Source organism: Poeciliopsis prolifica, unplaced genomic scaffold (genome assembly GCF_027474105.1).
Source record: "Poeciliopsis prolifica strain line A6 unplaced genomic scaffold, Auburn_PproV2 SCAFFOLD022, whole genome shotgun sequence".
Classification (NCBI taxonomy): Eukaryota; Metazoa; Chordata; class Actinopteri; order Cyprinodontiformes; family Poeciliidae; genus Poeciliopsis; species Poeciliopsis prolifica.
The window spans coordinates 5,654,692-5,674,303 of record NW_026562397.1 but is presented as its reverse complement, the minus strand read 5'-3'; the positions used below and the strand labels follow the sequence as shown (position 1 = coordinate 5,674,303).

At 41.4% G+C, this 19,612-nt stretch overlaps 1 protein-coding gene and 1 long non-coding RNA gene across 2 annotated transcripts in view; one reads left to right on the top strand and one right to left on the bottom strand.

Annotated features, from left to right (window-relative positions):
• Positions 1-19,612, bottom strand: part of zgc:77784 (uncharacterized protein LOC402947 homolog) — an 85,040-nt gene that overhangs the window by 51,883 nt on the left and 13,545 nt on the right. The window contains exon 2 of the mRNA XM_055045529.1: positions 18,339-18,665. Within this exon, the coding sequence (XP_054901504.1) occupies positions 18,339-18,665 (327 nt within the window). The remainder of the gene's footprint in view (positions 1-18,338; positions 18,666-19,612) is intronic.
• On the top strand, positions 8,756-9,460 carry LOC129369869 (uncharacterized). Its single transcript, XR_008606997.1, has 3 exons — positions 8,756-8,897; positions 9,080-9,171; positions 9,361-9,460. It is a non-coding gene; the product is annotated as an uncharacterized LOC129369869 (long non-coding RNA).

The window sequence follows — 19,612 nt, the reverse complement described above, 5'->3', positions numbered from 1 at the left end:
GTTGGCCTTTCATGTGCCGGGAGATTTTTACAGGCTGCTTCGCACACCTCTAGATAATTTCTTATTATTGTTACTGTGTTTGAAGAACAAACTGAAACCCAAACACACGAGCTTCCTGCTTTAGTCGTATTTTTACGGAGCTACAACAGTGACAGCTTCTGCTGTTGTTGGGGGGGGGAAAAAAGATTTAGCACTGACAAATAAAAACATTGTCACTGAAATAAAGAAGAAAACCCACTTATGCGGCATTGAAAACTTCTTTTTGTGAGAAGTTTTCAATGCCGGTGCAGGCGATCAAGGGCGAAAAAACAAAAACAAACACCCTGTGCAGCACAGAGCTAGTGAAGTGAGTTTTAACTCAAGAAACATAACAAAAATGGGGGATAGTGGTAAAATGAGCCATTAAATTCAGAAATTTCTACCTTGGGCCAAGCACTATAAACTGTATAAAATATTAATAAAATTTTAGAAGGGCTCATCAATGGGCGCATCCTTCATGGATCCTCCAGTTTTCCACTCGGCCCACCTGCAGTCCCCGGCTGGCTGTGTCTCTCCTCAACCATTTGTTTTTATGACTACTATTATCATTATTAGTTTTATAAACTGACCAGTTATGGACTTTGTGACTATTGTGGTAGGTTTTACAATGGCACCGTTTTGCCTTTCAGTGCTTGATTTTACTGCGTTTTATTTTTATTTTTTTATGTCAAGTTCTTTTTTTTGTAAGTTTTTTAGGTCCGGATATTTGTCACAGGATCCATAACATTAATACCACAGAAGTGCAGTTTCTCTCATTCAACACTAAAGATTGCACCGATTCAAAGTTATCACTGAAACCTGGGCTGAACCGATAAATTGGCCAGCCAATAAATCTACCCCAGTTTCACACCAGGTCATGTCTACAGGTTAGCGGTTCACAGTAGTTACCCCACTGTTGCAAACGCGGTGAATCTCTTGAATCGGCAGATTGGTAATCGACAAACGCAACAGAAACGCTAACAGCTGCTCAAACAACTACACTAATCTCATCCTCTGGTTTGTGACAAGGCTTTGTGATGAAGTTGCCTCACCCAGTGCAAGTGCAGCAGGCCTGCCTACGCTGGAAATGCCTTCCAGGCGGCTTGGGAGCAGGTTAAGGGAATATATGACCATTCATCCCCAAAGGTCTTTTATCTGGTCGAGGACTTGCACACACGAGCTCTGTGGCAGAGGCTGGACTCAGATTTTGAGGTTTCAGACTCGACTTTCACACCGATGACTCATCACGACTTCACTTGGACTCGAACCCTTTGACTTGAAACGACTCGATATCTTACACAAAACAGAAAGCGCGTTTCGCAGGAAAAACAACGATGAAACGCCGCCAGACGCAGGATCCGGCCATTCGCCAACATTTCCACTTCCCGTTGCCACAGGGAAGCAGTGCTGTTCGGCTTCCTTTTCCTCCGCGTCCTCCGATGACAGCTCCGGAGGAGGCAGAGAGGTCCCGTCATCCGGCACTATCAAAGAGGTGTGCGTGCCGGATGCTCGGCACCGTGATATTCTGGCAATCTGGGTGAGATTTGAAATCCAAAAGGCCTCGACGCAAGTTGATTTATCTTTGTTTTGCTTTTTTTTCTTCTTTTTTTTTTCTTTTAATGCAAGCCTGGAGACTGTGACGCAAATGCTGCCTGGGGCTGTGTTGACGTTACGGACAGGTTCTGTCCAGAGCTGCCAGAAACGCGTGGCCACTTGGTTGAGTGATGGACTCAGAGGAAAATGGTTTCAGACAGAGAGCAACTGTGTCGCTCTCCTTAAAATCCAAACTGAAGTGTTTTTTCCTAAGAAAAATAATGACAATAACACAAAATGGAGAGAAAAAAATGATACTTTAATATCCCTGCTTGTGTCATGTGTGAGCGACCCAACACATGACACTGATTCGGTTAGCTATTTATTCATTTTCTGCCAGTTTTCTACTGAATTCTCATTATGCCCAAATTTAGGGGAAAAAATATAGACATGAATTTTCTTGCACAGACTAAAAAAGAAATAAATTTGACTTGACTTTGAACTCAGCTGGGGATTTTCATGCATTCAGTTGAAACTTGTGTGCAAAGTCTCTTTTTCAGTCGTTTCTACTTTATTATACCATCAATAGTGAAAAAATAAGAATTAAAATTAAAAATCGAAGCGATAGAATAAACCCTGTGACTTCAGGTTCATGGCATTTGCGGAAAATGACAAGTTGGAAAAACCTGGGTCACATATCAACAAACGTTTTGTACGGTTAAATATTTAAAAAATGAATTTTGACTGTGTGAAAACTCGATCCTGAACACCAGCCAGGACGCCAGGAACGCCAGGATTCTTTTTATGCCACTGAAAATCTGAAACGTTTTAAAACCAGATAAAAAAAATTTAAAAATGAGAACGCTCTCAATGCCACATGCTTTGACTGGATGAATTCAACTGGGAAATTTCTCAAAAATACCTCAGCGGTTAGAGCTCTACTTTAATGACTTGATTTCAGTGCAAATGCCAAGTACACACAATATCAGTGCTGAAATTATTCTATTAAAACATCATTGCAGGAGCTGCAGTCAGAAGGGGTCGGGATCTGAGAACTTCCTCAGTAATCAGCAATAAATATTCCAAAACTGGAGGAAATTTTTCTCTGGAATGAAGATCAGTCGACGCATTTACCTTATTGACTCGCCTTTTTTCAGCCCCACCCTAATTTATCTGAACTTTATTGGCAGCATTAGGAGCTTATCCTCTTCATTCAGAGGGAAAATTGGATTTTTCCCTGCTTTTTTTAAAACTTTTTTTATTATTGTCATTATTATTATTTAAAAGCGGTCAAATTTGATACACAAAAGTGACATGCCTCATCAAAATGGAAATGTGTAACCTGTTCGACATCATTAAATTTCTCATTAGCCCGCAGTGAGGGTGAATTATTATTCATAGTCAAATAACTTGTCTGAGCTCAGGTGATTATGTGAGCGCGGTTCAATCTGAGGGGTCGTCATGCGCAAACACCTGCCACGAAGAAGTAGACCGAAAACTTATCCTCACCTCACAGGCCAGTCTGGGAATCTCCACAGAAGGAAAATAGAGAGAGGCCAAAACCAGCAGAGGCTTTCACTGGATTTTTATTCATTCTCTGCTGGTTTGCTCCATGTTCTGTTGCTCAGCATGTTTTATCAGCTTTAGCTTCCGTGTTGCTCTGCTCTCTTCCAATATTTTCTGTTTGTGTTCATCAGCTTCCACTGGTTGTTCTCACCGGTAATAAGACATCAACGTTGTTCTGGTTAGCATCATGCTAATGCTGCTCTTGACAAATGCACTTAGGACTTTTTTTTTAACCGTTAACAGTGACGCTGCTCTTGTTGCCTTTTTTTGATTTTACACTGCTGTTGTCAACGTCAAGATTTGCCTGATATCACTGAATGTTTGTTGGGTCAAAAGGCCATTCTGACGGAGTGTTGTACAAAGAGGAGCTAAACGACGCTGCTTATGTTGGTTGTTTGGTGTTGTGGTGTCAACACAACCTGCTTGAGTCCCTCTGATTTCTGGGTTAATTTGTCATTATCTGATTCTAAAAAGTTGAGATTCGGTATATTTTCGCTTGCTGCTTTGACAGCGTTCAGCTTACAGGTAATCATGTTTTAGTATTTCTCAGCTGTGCATTTCTAAGTTTGGACTTTGACTGGGCCACTCTAACTGATGGATATGCTCTGAACTAAACCTTCCCATTGTGACTCTGGCTGAATATTTAGATGAACCACAGCACCAACTGCGTTTCCAAGGCTCTGAACTCAGAACCAGATGAACAAACTGCATTTCAACGTGCAGCCACCTCAGCTTTTGAGCCTCCAAGTCTCGAGGCTCCAGCCCTCTGAAAAGCGGAATATCCTGGTACTGAAACACAAGCTCGGGAACGCAGTGAAATCCCGACATCGCGAGCCTCGAAGATGTCTTTGAAGTCGAGTTAGAGATAACGTGATCCGCTCTCCTGCTGCGGCTTTAAATCCTGCCACCCGGGTCGGAGCTTCCCAGGGATGTTTGTGTGTGATCATGACTCCTCCGCCAAATCGATCCATCTCCTCAGAAACAGTAGAGGAAATAACCCCCCCACCCCGCCTGCCCTGCTTCCCGAGGGGCTACTGGCCGCCGTATCTTCACAGACATAATGCAACTGGGTTTGCGGCGTAATCTCCTCTTGCTCTGTGTGCTCCAGACACAGCGCAGCTACCTCAGGGCAAGCGAGGCCTAACTCCCCCCACCCGCCTCTGCACAGGCAAACCTTCACACTCCCTGTGAGCTTAGATTATGGCAAAGCTAAATGAGTCCCGTCCTTATTTCTGCTGTTCCGGGATTGGCCGTTCACCGTGGCGACTTTAATATTTCAGGGATATACAGATTAGGAGATTTAATCTCCCTCAGAATATTCATCGCTTGATTTCTAAGTGATATTTATTCCTATTATTTGGTGGTTAGCGCAGCAGAAGGGCCATCTGTTGGCGTTTCAAAAAAAAGAGCATTACAGAGGAAAACCGATTAATCACGTGGAAAGGACAAGGTGACGTCATTGCGCGATCTCTGGGAGAGTTTGTAACACGACTTTTAGCTTTTAAGTGGAAGTGATGACTGAAACATTAGAAAGGCAAATAATTAGGAAATGTAAATAAAATCAAAGAGCTTCAACCCTAAATACAAGCTGAACTGACAGTTTGTGCAGCGGCTTGTTGCAATCAACAATAAATCAATTAATCGCACGATGAATTCAAACAAACTCAACTATTTTCATTTGCACGATTGATCATTTTTCTTTTTCTAACAAGAACTGGATGTCAAAAGTCTTCAGTCCTTTGTTTTGGTCCCAACTGGCCCCTTATTTCGAGGGACAGTTTTTCTTACAGAGACTTCATCATTCATTTTCTTGGTTTTTCTGTGTTTCTGTATTTATTTTTGATTCATTTAGATGTCTTTCAGATCCAGTGTCCAAGGTTAATTTGAGTTTAAAGTCTATTGATATTTGAGAATGTGTTCTTGTTATCATTGTGCCATTACCTCTATATTATTTGAAAATGTCCTGAAAACAACATTATTTTTATTGCACAAACTTCAAGGACAATTTATCGACCAGACGTTGAAATATTTTTTGGGTTTTTTTGGGAGAAGTAGAAATGTAATATTTTAATCTTCTGAAAATATGTGTTTTAAGCTTCCTGAAAGCAACTTACACAAAGCTCAAGCATGGAGTGATCAGCTGCAGGAAACTGAACAATCTCTCACTGCTTTGTTTCCTTTATTCAGGGCAGGGATTCGGCTGACCGCTGCATGAAGTTACACTGTTACACTCAAACACCTGTGTAAATTGATATTCCTCCACATTTTCCTTTTTCTTCCCATCCATTCTACATGCAAACCTGTTAAAGAGGAAGTTCTCATCTATTGTTCTCACACCTGGCAGCCCTGTAGATTCAAAATTGTAACATTCGTCACATTTTAAGCTGAAGCAGTTTGATTTCACACCTCTCTGTGTCAAACAATCCAAACCAATTGAAAAGCCTGTTCCTCCTCTGGCCTGTGGTGGCACTGCACCAAGAATTACTGAAGTGAATGACATGAGAACCTCCAAAAAACGTCCTTTTTTCACAAGATAAAAACAGAATCGGATGTTAGCAGCTGTAGGATTGCTCAGCGTTAGACTCTTGTGTTTATTTTGTCTGTGTTTACCCAAAATGCCCTGCGCTGCAGTTTGCTTCCTGCTTTCGGAGCGGTCTTCGTTCCACCTGCATTTGAACAACACCAGAGTTCAACCGTTTTCAGGTGGACCAGAGTTGGCTGTTTTGATCCACATCAAAGTTCGATTGACTCACGCCTCCCCGATGAGGCCGGACGTTTTTAGACCAACAAACTAGAGTTAGATTAACGCAGACTGAACAGGACCATTGTGAGTGCACTCTTTATTGATCTTAGAACCTGATGTTTTTCTAAAAAATAAAAAAATAAAATGTTGCAAAATCAGAATCTAGCTTTTGAACAAGATTGGACTTTCTTGTTTCACCAAAAGTACGAACACAAAGCGAGGTGGTGGAGGGCCGCTGAGTCGGGATTATTTATCACCCACCGCATGTGGGCACATTGTAATAATTCGTGATGCGATTTTGATGATGACGCGATATTCAAGCCAACCGAGGAACAGATATTTCTGCAGGCCACTTCACCTGGAAATAACAAGTAAATAAACATAAACTTCTCCACGGTGGAGCCACATTTGGTCCAGAACGTTTAGGCCATGAAACAGAGACGTGAACTATTTGAGTTTTGATCTCCCTGAGATGAACTGAACTGAACTGCGTTCGTGAACAACACCCAGCAGGGTTGGCCGCGGTGCACGTGTCGCAGATTCCATTGTCTGCCATTGTTCTTTTACTTTGTGAGTTGTAAACCGGTTAGACGGTCGGCCTAATCCCGTTGTTATGACGCTGCGCCGTCGTGGCTAATGGAGGCATCGTCCGCAGAGGAGAGGGATTGTTTTAATCCACCCATTGTCTGATTGCACTGATGGGGAATGTGAAACCACTCTGGGGGGAAAAAATATTGCCTCCGGTAGACAGCCTCAGTCATAAGTAGCTCAGTTTTTAAAGCCGGGATCGTGTTTTAATTAGGGGGAGACGGAAAGCAGCAGCGCAATGTGAACAAACACTGATTGGTTTCAGATGAGCTGCAGCAGCAGGGATTCTTTTGTGAGAAACGAATCCCCGCATCGCTTAGGTGCAATCCCGTCCGACGAGAAGGATGTAAACCTGCAGATTCTCTTTAGAGACGAGAACACAATGCAGGAAAAGACAGGAAATCCCCCACACAGAACTTTGCCTCCTTCGTAATCCCTCATCAGGAGTAAGAGGAACATCTGGCTCTAAAGCCTTTTAAGCAACTTTTAGTTTTCATTTGCCCTACTTTATTTTTTTATCCTTCGACACCATGTGACCGTCTGCTGCACGGACAGGGATAGTCACATTCAGGATTCTGACACAGGCAACACCCTAGTTTTTATTATTGTTATTATTATTATTATTTACGCCCCTCTCTCTCCTTACCAGTTGGAAAAACCCGTGGAAAACGATGGAAACGGATCTGTAGTCTGCTCCCACTGCCTCATTATTCCGCTTCCACAACAAGTCAGGCAACTCAGCCGGTTACTGGCGGCTTACATTGAAATTCAAGGACAAAAAAGAAAGAAAGAAAGAAAAAAAACACCCAGAGTGACGACTGCTTCTGGCATTTCTCGACGATGCAAAACCTCGTTACCGTGGCATGCTATGGAGAAACAAAGGCTGCAAAAAGCAGGACTGCTTTGAAGCATCGGAAAGAATCATTTAACCTTTGAATTTATTTTGAATTTAACAAGAAAAAAAAAAATCCATTCACCAACTTGAATTCTTGTACATTTACTTGAAATTCTGGAGTGAAAGAGACAATTGCTTCCAGTTGAACTTTCTCAAGATTTGAAATTTTTGGACAAATAATCAATTTTTACGGTTTTTATTCTTTTGGCCAAACAGGAAGAAGTTTTAAAGCAGTCGATATAAGTACAATTTATGTCCTACTCTGAACTGAAACACAAACTGCTGAAAGAAACCACGGCAGCTGTGTGTTCATGGAGCTAAACGACCTTTCCTCCGCATGTCGGCTTTTTCCATGTACTTCATGTCCGACAATGTAAGCTCCTCACACTGAAAAAAGTGATTTTTGCGAGTGTTAAATATGATCCATAAAAATGAGGTAAATTTTAATGTATTTTTTCAGGTAGCCAATGATTGAAGAAATGTTGGGTAATTTCTACATGTGCTACCCATTCGTTAACATTAAAAACTATTAGATTGGAAATTACAGTAAAATCTACCCCGATTCTTAAGTCCGGTGCTCCAAAGTTGCGCATGCGTCAGACCGCGTTTTTGAAAGAGAAGCGGGACAAGGAACTCTGGATCCTCTCTGCCATCGAACCGTGAGCTGAAGGTAAGATATTAATATAGTTGTTCTGTGAATGATAGCACGAATGCAAATTCTAACATTACAAATGATTAGATACTTCACTTATATTCGATGTGCATCTCTGTAACATGCCAATACTGTACATCAAAATTTGAATTTTTCCATGGCGCCAACATGGCTGTTAACTGTCTGGACAACAACAGGTAGTTTTAATTTGTTCGCAGTGCTTTTGAGATTAGCCAGCATGCATGACTGTTTGTTACCGCTGGTTTTAAGGTTAGAAACTAGTCTAACGCTAAAGCTGAACTTTTGCCGGTGTGGTTAAGTTGTAACGGTCGTTAAGTATCTGCAGGTCTCTGCTCCCACGTCACGCTGCACCGAGACACAGGCACAAATAATTTGCTGAACAATTCATTAGTGTATTTTCGCCGCACATGAGAAGTCTTGTTCATTAAAAGTGTACATGAGAGTAATATGTCGCCAACATATGAAATGCCTGCCGTTTTATATTGTTGACCTGTTAGCTCCGGTAGCTAACATGGCTGCTGGAGAGTCGCTCTCCGCCGCGGTCTGTTTAAAAACAACATGATTTTCTCTCCAGTTCACCTGCATGTCTGCGTACGTGTGTCTATGTTGTGAAAGTTTAGCGTTACTTCTCATAGTTTTATAATTTTTCTTCCCATCAAGAAACATTCATGTGAAGACTGAGATCTGGTTTTTCATTTAGAATTTGACTTTTGTCCTTTATGTCCTAGATCAAGGAAGAGTTCAGACTTATCGACAGTTTCCTTGGAGGAGACATTCATGCTAAAGCTTGATGAGAACACACCAGGTCTTCTGCAGCTTATGCTGCTAAACGAGGGGCTGCTGGTTCAAAGATGCACCTTCTGCTGGACACTTTAAATGACGTATGTTAATTAATTTTTTTTCAGAAATATGTCATTATTGATATACTTAAATTAAAAATGGAAATAATTTGTAAAGAATTGCTTTGTTGTGCACAAAGTTAAGCTCCTTACCAACTTAGTGTGTGTAAATCTCTTCCCACTCTCCACTAACAGTCTTTTCACTAAATTGCATTTCCCTACAGCCACAGAGCATTGAGGAAAAAGGGATACAGTTGTCTGCTGCCTCATTAACTACTTTGGTGAAAGACAAGAAGATCTTTTCCATGACTGCCAGGTATGTCCTTGAAAACAGATGATCGATTAACTCAAGGGATCCTCTTCACTCCTTTTCCTTCTTTCATCTTTTCCTTCTCTCTTCTGATCACTACCCTTTGCTCTCCTTTAGATATGTTGAAATGTATGGAAAAAGCATCTTCAATAAAATTTTAAATGTGTATCTTTTTTGATTATTTTCAACATATAGGAATGTGAGGACTACACAGACAAAACAATGAAGGTGATCGTGATGCACAACATCATGGCTGAGGAGGATCCATCAGACCAAGTGGAAGCCGAACAAAGACATGTGTACTGCTGATGGGACTCATATACGCCCTCAACCTGGACTATCCAAAGCAGCTCAAGAACACATTTGAAGCTTTTCAAAAACTTTTTTTGGAAATTGATGGGGCAAAACTACTGAAGAAGGTCCACAGTCTGAAGAACAAGCTCAAGGCATACATTTTCCGTCCTGTTCCAAGAGGATCTTTTGTCTGGACAGAGTTTTAAGGTAGTATAGCTTTTTTTATTAGTGTTCTGTTCTGTCCTCTGCTCCACATACAGACACAGACATATATGTGGATACATAAGTACGTTGCAGCCTCTCTCAGCCCACTCCATTGTTCTCTGATTTCTGAAAATGGAAAAACAATGTAAACTGGACAGTCTGGTCATTAACACTGACTGAATTCTGACAAATTTAAAAATCACCTCTTTCCCAATTTCGTTGTTTCTGTTATTGTCATTCTACCTGAATGAGTGCAACTATATTAACTGAAGACTGTTGTTTTTCTGATCTGTTTTCATCCACATGTTTAATACTGTACACACGCAGAAAAAAAAAGTATTACAGTTTGTGTGTGGGTTTTGAAGCTTTTGGAATAGAATAAGGGGACTCTTAAAGTTTTGTTTGCATTAAATACTTATCCAGAGACAACATATGTAGCCGTTAGCTCAGTGTGTTATAAAATGTGTTTTGAAATGTCTAAATGTTGTAGCTGTTGTACTGCACTTTATTCATTTATTGTTAATGTTGTGTTATAGTTCTGTTATTTGTTGTGTTTAAATACACCTGCACATCTGAAGATTTGCTCAGTCACTGTTGTGTGAGGCCGAGGAAACACAATTAAGACTATCCCTTGCACCTCACTTCTCCTTTAATTTTCTCTGTTCTCCTAAATTGTCCTTTTCTCTGATGTACTCCTGAGATTGGATGTCTGACATGTTTTATAGTCCTACATTACTGAAAAAATATTTGAAGATGTTATACTGCGGTTTAAGTATTTGTAATTTTGCTTGACAGTGCTGTGTTGTACTTATTTCTGTTGTACTTTTTGGATGAATTCTTAGAATAAAATAATTGTAAAAGTGTATCATCTCGATCTATTATTTGTGGCTGCATTTTAACTTACCTGAATAAGTAAAGGTAACTCAGTGATTTCAGTTAACTTTAACTCTTAATTTTCAGCTAAGATTTACTAGCAAACAAGACAAATTTTTACCTATTTTAACTGACTAAATACCTGTTGAATTTAACCATAAATATGAGGTACATTTTACCCAACTTTTAAAGTATTTCTTACATGTCTAAGTTAATTACTTAATACTCAATATATTTAACTGAATATACCTTAACGGGGACAGTGCAAATTGTTACCTCACTTTTTTAGGGTAAATTCTATAGTTTGCTTTTTACAGTGCAGGTTGCTCATTATAATCCGAAAGTATGAAATCATTTTGATGTTTGCGAGGAGATTTGTCTAATGAAGGTACGAAACATTGTGTTCGAACATCATTCGTTTCTCCCCCGAAGCTTCCGGAGCAACTTTCAGGAAAGAAGATTACAGGTGGGTGGAATAATGCGTTCGCGGGGAAAACATGAGAGAAACCTGACGGACGCACGCAGCATTTACACATACAGTAAAATAATTTTAAAAAACAGAGTTTCATTAAAAAAAATAATTTTTTAATCAGTTCTGCACCACAATTAGGAAAGCAAGTATCAATATTTAACATCACCTTTCGAAAAAGCTTCTTTCAGGGTTAACTAATTCAAACAAACAAGGACGAGCTGAAGGATCGACAGAGACGAGCGGAGATTATTTATTTGGAGACAGCGGGTGGATTTGTGCAAAAAAAAATGTATTCCTTTTCTTATAAAACACAAACAAGTAGCCGTTTAATGGGAGTTCGTATTTGTACTAAACCCAGGAGATTTCTGTAGTCTTTAATTTTGCGAAACAGTGAGGCACAGCATAACACGAGAGATCCAAAATGTAACCATGTGTGGTCTGTCCTGCCTGTGATGGAAGTTAAAAAGGATTTTAAGACAAACACAACAACGGGACACAAGACGTCCCGTTGTTGTTAATGGACAGAAGGACCCTCTTATCTTGTTTCTGCTCCAATTTTCATGCCTTGAACAGAAGAACTAAAACGCTGATTATTCTCTTTGCGAAGTCGGACGCCAATATTACCGCATCATAAAAAATGTAGAAACCCCCAGAGGACGATGCCATGACTCTTTGAAGCACTCGCAAAACTTAATGCGCAGCGTTTGGGAGAAACAGAGTCTTGCCTGTGGCTGCATATTTTTATCTTCAGACACTCGGCTGTGGCCTGGTGTGACATCACGAAAAGTTAAAGAAAGCACCAAAAATGATCAGGTAGAGAATCGCGAACTTCCACAAGCAGGGCTCATCCTGTGCTACACTTTCCAGATCATACAGTGATTTTCAATCTTCTGTTTGAAATGATCGAATCTGTCATACGGCTCAAGGAGGGAAATGGTTTCTGTTTGCCAGGGATGAGCAGGATTCATAGGAGCCCAAAAACAAAAGTATAATAACATGGAGGTGCTGGCTGGAGCTGGTAGTGCCGGCCCAAAGCATGCGCCGGCCCAAGGTGAGGCGTTCATGAGCGATTTGATTCTTCTGATCGGTTCTAAGTCGTCGACGATTCTACGTTGGCGAGAACTGTTCTTTGTTTTTATTTACGACTTAGCAAAAATGATGTAGTACAACACAATAGACAAATGCAATTTATAGAAACGGGTGGGCAGTTCAAAACAGCGCCACTTTTCCCATTAAGACGAACATCCCACTTAATAAGTGCGTTAAGAGACAATTGTCTTCATTTCAGGCTGTGCATGTCAGGATGCTGGGTTGCTGTGGGGGTAATTTCGAGTTAGGTGGTCCATAAGTGTTTGTTAAACGGGTTAAGTGGCGCTCGGTCTGAAAAAGTTTGAGAAAAACGTTCAAGTCAGCTTCGAACCCAGGAGGCAACTGTGCCTCTCTGCAGCCCCTCATTTACAAACACACAGATGAAAAATGGAATTTACTTTAAAAAAAAAGTGCCACAAAATTGGGTAGAATAAAGACAGATTTAAAAGAAAGATACTGACGGGAACAGAGTTTTCTTCCAACCTGAACCACAAAGCTTTCCAATTTGATTGTTTTTCTGTGCAGCCAAAAAAAGCACATAAGTGCTCCCAGTCCCCACCCACAGGTTACCCCTCATCCTCCACACTTCACATTGTGATGATGTAATGAATAGGAAACTCTCTTTTGGAAACTCTAGGGGTGGTTTTAAATTTATGAAACCTCCACGAGTTAAAAAATTCATTACCCAAAGAGCAAACACCCACCATTTCCTCAGTTACAGCCACTTAAAATGATGCTGGGTGGGGAAAGTACCTTCCTCACTGCATAACACTTCTTTTTGGGAGAGCAGCCATTTGATGTGAGGTGATAATATCCCATTATCTGTCTATATTATCTTGTTTTATGAATTAAATAAGCTTTTTTGACTGTATATATTTGTTGGCTAATCTACCTCTAACCAGGAACGATGCTACGAAGGTCATGTTAGGTCATTTCTTACACAGACGAATACATCTATTTACATTTAGTTCCATTGTTTGCACAACCACCGCTAGCTTCAGTACGTGGCTGGCATATTTTTACATATATTGACTTTTTTTTCCGATCTTATTTACAAAAGAGGCCAAATTCAGTCAGACTGGATGGAGACGGTGTGTGAAGAGGAAGTGTGGCCACGTTTTTTCAATTGGACTTAGAGCTAGACTTTGACTAGGACATTCTAACACATGATTTTGCCCTGACGGTAGCTCTGTGGTCCTGACGGAAGGTGAAACTCAACCCACAATGTCAGGTTTTTGTCCAGGTCCTAACGAATATTATTCCTGTTCACCTCCATCCAAGTTTCCATCAACTCTGGCCAATGCTGCTGTTGCAATTTTTCATTTTGCATATAGAGGAACCACAGTGGCAATCTTCTTTCCACAAGAATAAGTTTGAATGAAGGGTGAAACGTTTCCCATGTGAACAGAGGATTTGCTTCCACATTGCCGTCGCCTCCCTTACACGACTTGTGGCAAACGGACGAAACCGCAGGAGATTGTTTTGGCTTTCGGTCACCATGAGAAGGTTGATCCTCCGGTCTGAATTGCAGATCTCTGCGGATCTTCCAGGGTTGGCCTGTCGATCATTGCTCTCCTGTCACTATCCATCCTCCCTGACAGCTCTGTCCTGTTTCTTGGTCTTCATAATACGGTTTTGTTCTACAATGTTCTCCGACACAGAAACGTTAATGTAATCTTGTAAGTTAGTTTTGTCTTATTTCAAGTGTAGTAAGATTTCTTCAGGAGAAACTAAACCAAAAATACTTGGTAAGATTTTGTGTTTTTGCAGTGTATCAGTTGTATTTTTGAGCCGTTTTCTTATTATGCTTTTTTCCCCTCCCCTTTGATTTGTTTTCTCAATTTGGGTAAAAGAAATATGTAAAAAAAAAAAAAAAAAAGAAAAACATGACAATGTATCCATGAAATGGTGATTCTTTTAAGAATTTAAACATTTCCAGTTGAGATTTATCTTTATTTGAACATCAGGTAATCTAAACCTTTGCAGCTCTAAATTGCTTCCTTTTAGCTGGACTGATGGCAGAAATGGCTTCTGGGTGGTAACCTTGCAGACTTCTGAATTATGGGACATCTGAGAGCGACTGGTTTCACTGGATTTAACTCAGCAGTGTCGGATAGAAAGAGCTGGATATCCTTACAGCAGTTTTCTATTTCTAAAAAGATTTCCTCTCCAAAGTTCTGCTCTACTTTGCTCAAGTCACACAAAATTGCACTGAAACGCGGCAAAAATTCCCGAGTACGTTTGCGAGGCGCCACATGTGGGAGAACTGGGTTTACTTTGCATCTGCTACCGCTAAACTCTTCTTCACATCCCTTTTCTCCAACTGTGATAGGCCTCCAATTTATTATCTTCAACAGACAAAGCAATGACAAGTTAAACAGCAATGTTTTTGTTACCCTGCGGTGCGCCCGAATATCATTTCTGCCCGCCCTTGCATTGGAAAAGAGTGCGGTCGGAAACTTAAAGGAAAACAGAGAAATCTTCTCGGCGTGAAGCCTCTGCAATCTGCGATCGCAAAACAACGCCCCGCGGTTCGGCGGAATAAGTCCCGTTTCTGCAGTAATTAGACTAAAGGAGTCACGGAGCAGCCAAATGTGAGGCAGTGTAGAAAGTCTTAGTCATGCAGCCTCATGCATTATGCACCGTTTGCAGGCAAGAACGAATTACCCGCGCTGTTAAAAGCAGGTTAGCAATCTCCTGATCCCTCCTCTGAGCTGGAGCAGCCGAACAGATGCGTTGGTATTAATTACTGCTCAGTGGGAGTTTGGAGCTCTTCCTCTGCCCACCTGTTGTTTCTCAGACCCTCGCCTCACACGTTTCTGCCAGACCACCAGCTTAAAACTGCTCTTTAGCGCCCGCATTCGCCCCCCGCCCCTCTTCCTCCCTCTGATAATTGGGTCAGATTTCACCCCACAGACAGCACGACCTCAGACGGAGGGAAAGAGGACAGTAGGACCACCGGTGCGCCGCCTTAGCATATGCCCCCGGATGACTGCGGACACAGAGATTAGAGCAAAGCAGGCACTTATTAATGCTGCTCGTCACTCGGCGCCTGCAGGTGAATCATCCCTTCTTCCATCTCAATGTGCTGTAAAAACAAGAAGAAGAAGCAGTAGAAGAAAAAAAATAAGCTCAATTTCATCATCAACAAATTCAAAAAGGAGGCAGTATGACAGCATCCGCATTATGTTGTGCAGCCAGAGCTGCACAGGTTTGTGGTTCCTGATATACATTATATCTCCGGAGCGCGTCTTTATTTTAGGACACAGCTGCTGATGAGGTCAGCCAGCCATAAAACACACACACACACACACACACAGATTCACAGTGTGCCGGCAAGGAAAACCTCGGCACGGTGGAAGATAAGACTGGGCTCAAATTGCTGTTTTGTGTTTTTTTAACGAGGACAATTCGCCCTTGCTAATCTGTTTTGCTCCTTCCCCTAATCAACTCACTGACTAATCCATTCCCTCGTGCCAAGGAGCGCCGCGGTTCAGCTCGGGGCCGAGACACGCTGGCACAATTAGCGGGAGAGGGGAGACAATGGCACGTGCCCCGGCTCTTTCACCGACATGAGGAAGCTCACACCAGACAGCTCAGCGGCCGACGCAGTGGGAGCTCCAGCCCGGACTTTGGGAGGTCCGGAGACGTGAAGCTGTTCTGGTGACTGCCGCTGTTCCATATAAATGATTACTTTCAGGTTTAATCATCAAAATCACGAGCTAAAGTTCTGTCTAGAGGCATGACAAATGAAACATCGTCCAACTCTACGTGTATTGATGACTTTAACAGCTGCTGGCTGACAATGTGATGCGCTTACAATGTGTTCACCAAGCAAAGCTGCTGAAATGTGCTATGAACTAAAGTGATTGATTAGAAAGGGTTGATTCTTGGTAGCAGGAATTACTTGTTTTTTTAAAAAGTAAGATTTTCAAAACATCTATGTTTTCCATCACGCTGTTCAGCTGTTTTACTGTTTTCTTGCAATTTTGACAGAGTGAGATTGAAACTACACCACAATTAGCAAAGCAGTCGAGCAAGCGGCAAAACAGCTGCACATTCACAGCTTCACGCGTTTCGCACAAATCTACTCACTGGAGTGTTTTTACATCAAAATCAGACCGAGAATAAATAAATAAATACAAATTTTATCAAACACGACATTAATACATGCATCATCAATATGTTGTGATATTACAGCAAGACTATGAAAAAAATGCTACTCATCTGTTTCGTAGTGAAATAATTGTGACCGTTCTCTACATTTCAGCCGAGAAGCTTCATGTAAGCACCTCTGCGTCGTAACGTTGTCACTCAAGGTTGCGATGAAGACAGAATACAGAACCATGACCGTACTGAACCGGGTCCTTTGATCAGGGTCTACAACCTGATATTCAGTCTGTGAAGCAGCTGCCCTTGAAGACTAAGATCTGAGAGGTGGAAACGATTCGTTCGCATTTATCCATTTCCACAAAAACAACAACAAAAAGAGAACATTACATGATGTACACACGTTTGGCAACATGTTTAAACAAGAACTATTTTCTATGGTGAGGTCAACAATTTTTTCAGTGTGATGTCGGCAGCTACTTTAAACAGAAACCGGGACTTGGGGAGATTGTGTAGCACAGCAACGTTGCTCTGATGCCTCAGTTTAAGACTAAATATGCTGGATGTCTTGTTTGCGTTTAGCTCACCAAATAATTACCTTCAAAATGATTTTCTTTACATGAAAGAAAAGCAAAAAGCCTGTTCACAGTGACCTGCAAAGTGTGATTGTGCCTCTGTTCTCTTAATATTTAATGACTGTTAAGAGTATGAATGCTTGAGAAAGTAGTAAGATTGTCATAAGATAAGAAAAAGCTTTTGCGAAAAAGCCTGAGATGAAAAATTAGCCCCAAAAATGTTGACTGCAGCTTTTATACTTTCACAGGTAGCTGCTTGTACCATGTTTAGCAGCTTCATATTAGCACAAACACATAAACGGATGTGTGTCATTTTAAAGGTTTGCTGGCTGTGCTTAAATTATTTATACTTTATTTTTGCAACCACATTTGGCTTAAGAAGGAGCAGCTGAAGTTTGAGCAAAATCCCAGAGTGCGTATTTGGACGTTACAGTCGATCAACACAGTCATGCTTTCCCAAAATGCTTGGATAAATATAAGTCGCCGAGCTGATATGAGACAGAAACAACTACATCACCGGTTTGGGTTTCAGCTAAATCACGTTTGGATGAAACATGAAGATTTCCACTCTGCTTCTAATTCCTTATCTCTTCACATCGTCAAGACATTCAGGTTTTGTCCGAGCTTTTAACGTTCTTTAAATCTAAAACTATATAATCAAGAAAGAAAACTAACAAACTAATCCACAGAAATGCATTTAAAATCCCTGTTATGACTTGCAAAAAACAACCTGACCTGTTAATTTACTTTATTTAGAGGGGAGATTTTATGTAAAATTGACTCTTTTTTTTAGCTTTACATCATGATTTAATGTTTTGACGTCATAAAAACATGCCTGCTTTGATTCTTTCATGTGTGTTTGAGAAATCCTTTAATCCTTTAGACAACTATTTTGAGGTGTCTGAACCCTTGTTCCCAAGAAGCCCAGCCTATTTGCACAAAGCTCCTCCTAAAAGCCGCAGTCTGCAGGCGAGCCTCCACCTCACAGAGCCCCTTTCCTCCTGCGCCTCCCCCACTCAGATCCTCCAGACTAGCAGCAGCAGCAATTAGCAAAACACCTGGTGTAAAAGAGTCTGTGATGACGTCCCGAAGGCAAAGTGTAGTTAAGGAGCAGGAGCTTCTTAAAGAGACAGAAGCCCAATTTCGAGGCGTCACTTTGCACAGCCAGATGTCTTGAAGTCATGTTCGACATATCCAGCATTTTTATAACAACTGAAGGTAACATGGCGACTTGAGTGTTCTATAAAACGGCTCCATGTGCCTGGAAAACCCACGATACCACACAATGCTGGATGGATGTCTGCTAATTTTAGTTATAACTGAGCTCTGAATATTGTAACAAATGAGGTCAAGTAACAAAGATGATGCAGATGCATGTAGGATCCATGCATCTGTATCAACAAAAAATGCATAGTATAATGAAAAACATCTTCATAACTCACAACTTGTGTAGCATATCATCAATGTATCTCCACGGACAGCAGAATTAGCTCCCAGATTGGCAGAACAGTGAAACAGTTCCAACTTTAAGCTGACTATCATGACCAGAGCCTCACCAGCGACCTCCAGCGTTGCGTTGCGACTGATGGCCTCTCCCAGCAGGTTGCGGGCCACGCAGGTGTAGACGCCCTCGTCCGGTTTGCTCCTGCGTCCGTGAACGATGCGTAGAAAGAAGAGGGAGCCGCTGGGCAGGAGCATGCGGTGGGAGCGTGGGTCATCCCTGTCGGTCTCCACGCGCTCGCCGTCTTTGTACCACTCTATGCCGGGCGTGGGCCGGCCCTCCGCCTTGCAGTTGAGGGTGGCGGGCTCCCCCTTGGAGACGATCAAGTCGGAAGGGTCCTCCACTATCCGAGGAGCACTGTCTTCAAATCGTGCTCGGGACCCTGAGAGAAAAAGGAGAAGATTGATGCGACTCGTCCACATTTGAAAATGTGTCGGCAGAAGGATTTAACGAGATGTGAGCTTTCTTTTTAAGATACGTTGTCGCTTGAAGCATTTAAGCAACGACGATGAATTGAAATGGGTTCCTTTTGTTGTGTTTTATTTTGGATATGAGAGTATGACGCTAAGTGCTCTTGTTTTTGAGAGGGTGAATTTGCAATATTATACTAATTTCAATTTATCATTTGATAACGGTTTTGAAAACAACAAAAACACACTGAAACTTATGACAGGCCGATTTGTCACACTGAATATCTGCTTTTCTGTGGGATGTTGGGAACAAAAGTTCATTGTTTTAGAGGGAAAAATGATGCATTATGTTGAAAACATAAGTGAGACGTTCAGTTTTATCAGAGCACAGAACGAGACTTAAATCCAAATCATATGATATGCTCTGTATCAAACATAGACTTTCAAGGGACCAAAATCATGTCTGTAGATACGTACTCGGTTACTTGAAAAGTGTTTATGTTTTTGTAAAAAACTTTGAAAACCACAAATTTTTTTTTTTTTTTTGCACAAAAATGATGCACAACTTGATGTGACCGTATCTCAAAACATCTCTATAAAATACACAAATGTTTTTTGGGCCGTAACTTGAGAACCTCCAACGGGCCGGGCACAGAGTTCAGATCGGGCCCAACCCACCTGGCTAGTTAACATTAATTTTAGGTCTGAGCCAGAAGTGAACTTGACATTTTGTGATTTCACCTGTTTTGTGTTCAGGACACAAATTAAGTAAGCAGCGTAAATTCTCCTGTTTTTAGCTGCTGTTTATCGACTTCCAGCTCCGTCTTGTCGCTGGCTGTGACCTCAGGGTGAGTCAGGAGGGACGTGTGACTGATGGGAGCGCAGCATGGTGGGGGAGCGAGCGCATTTATATCTTTCT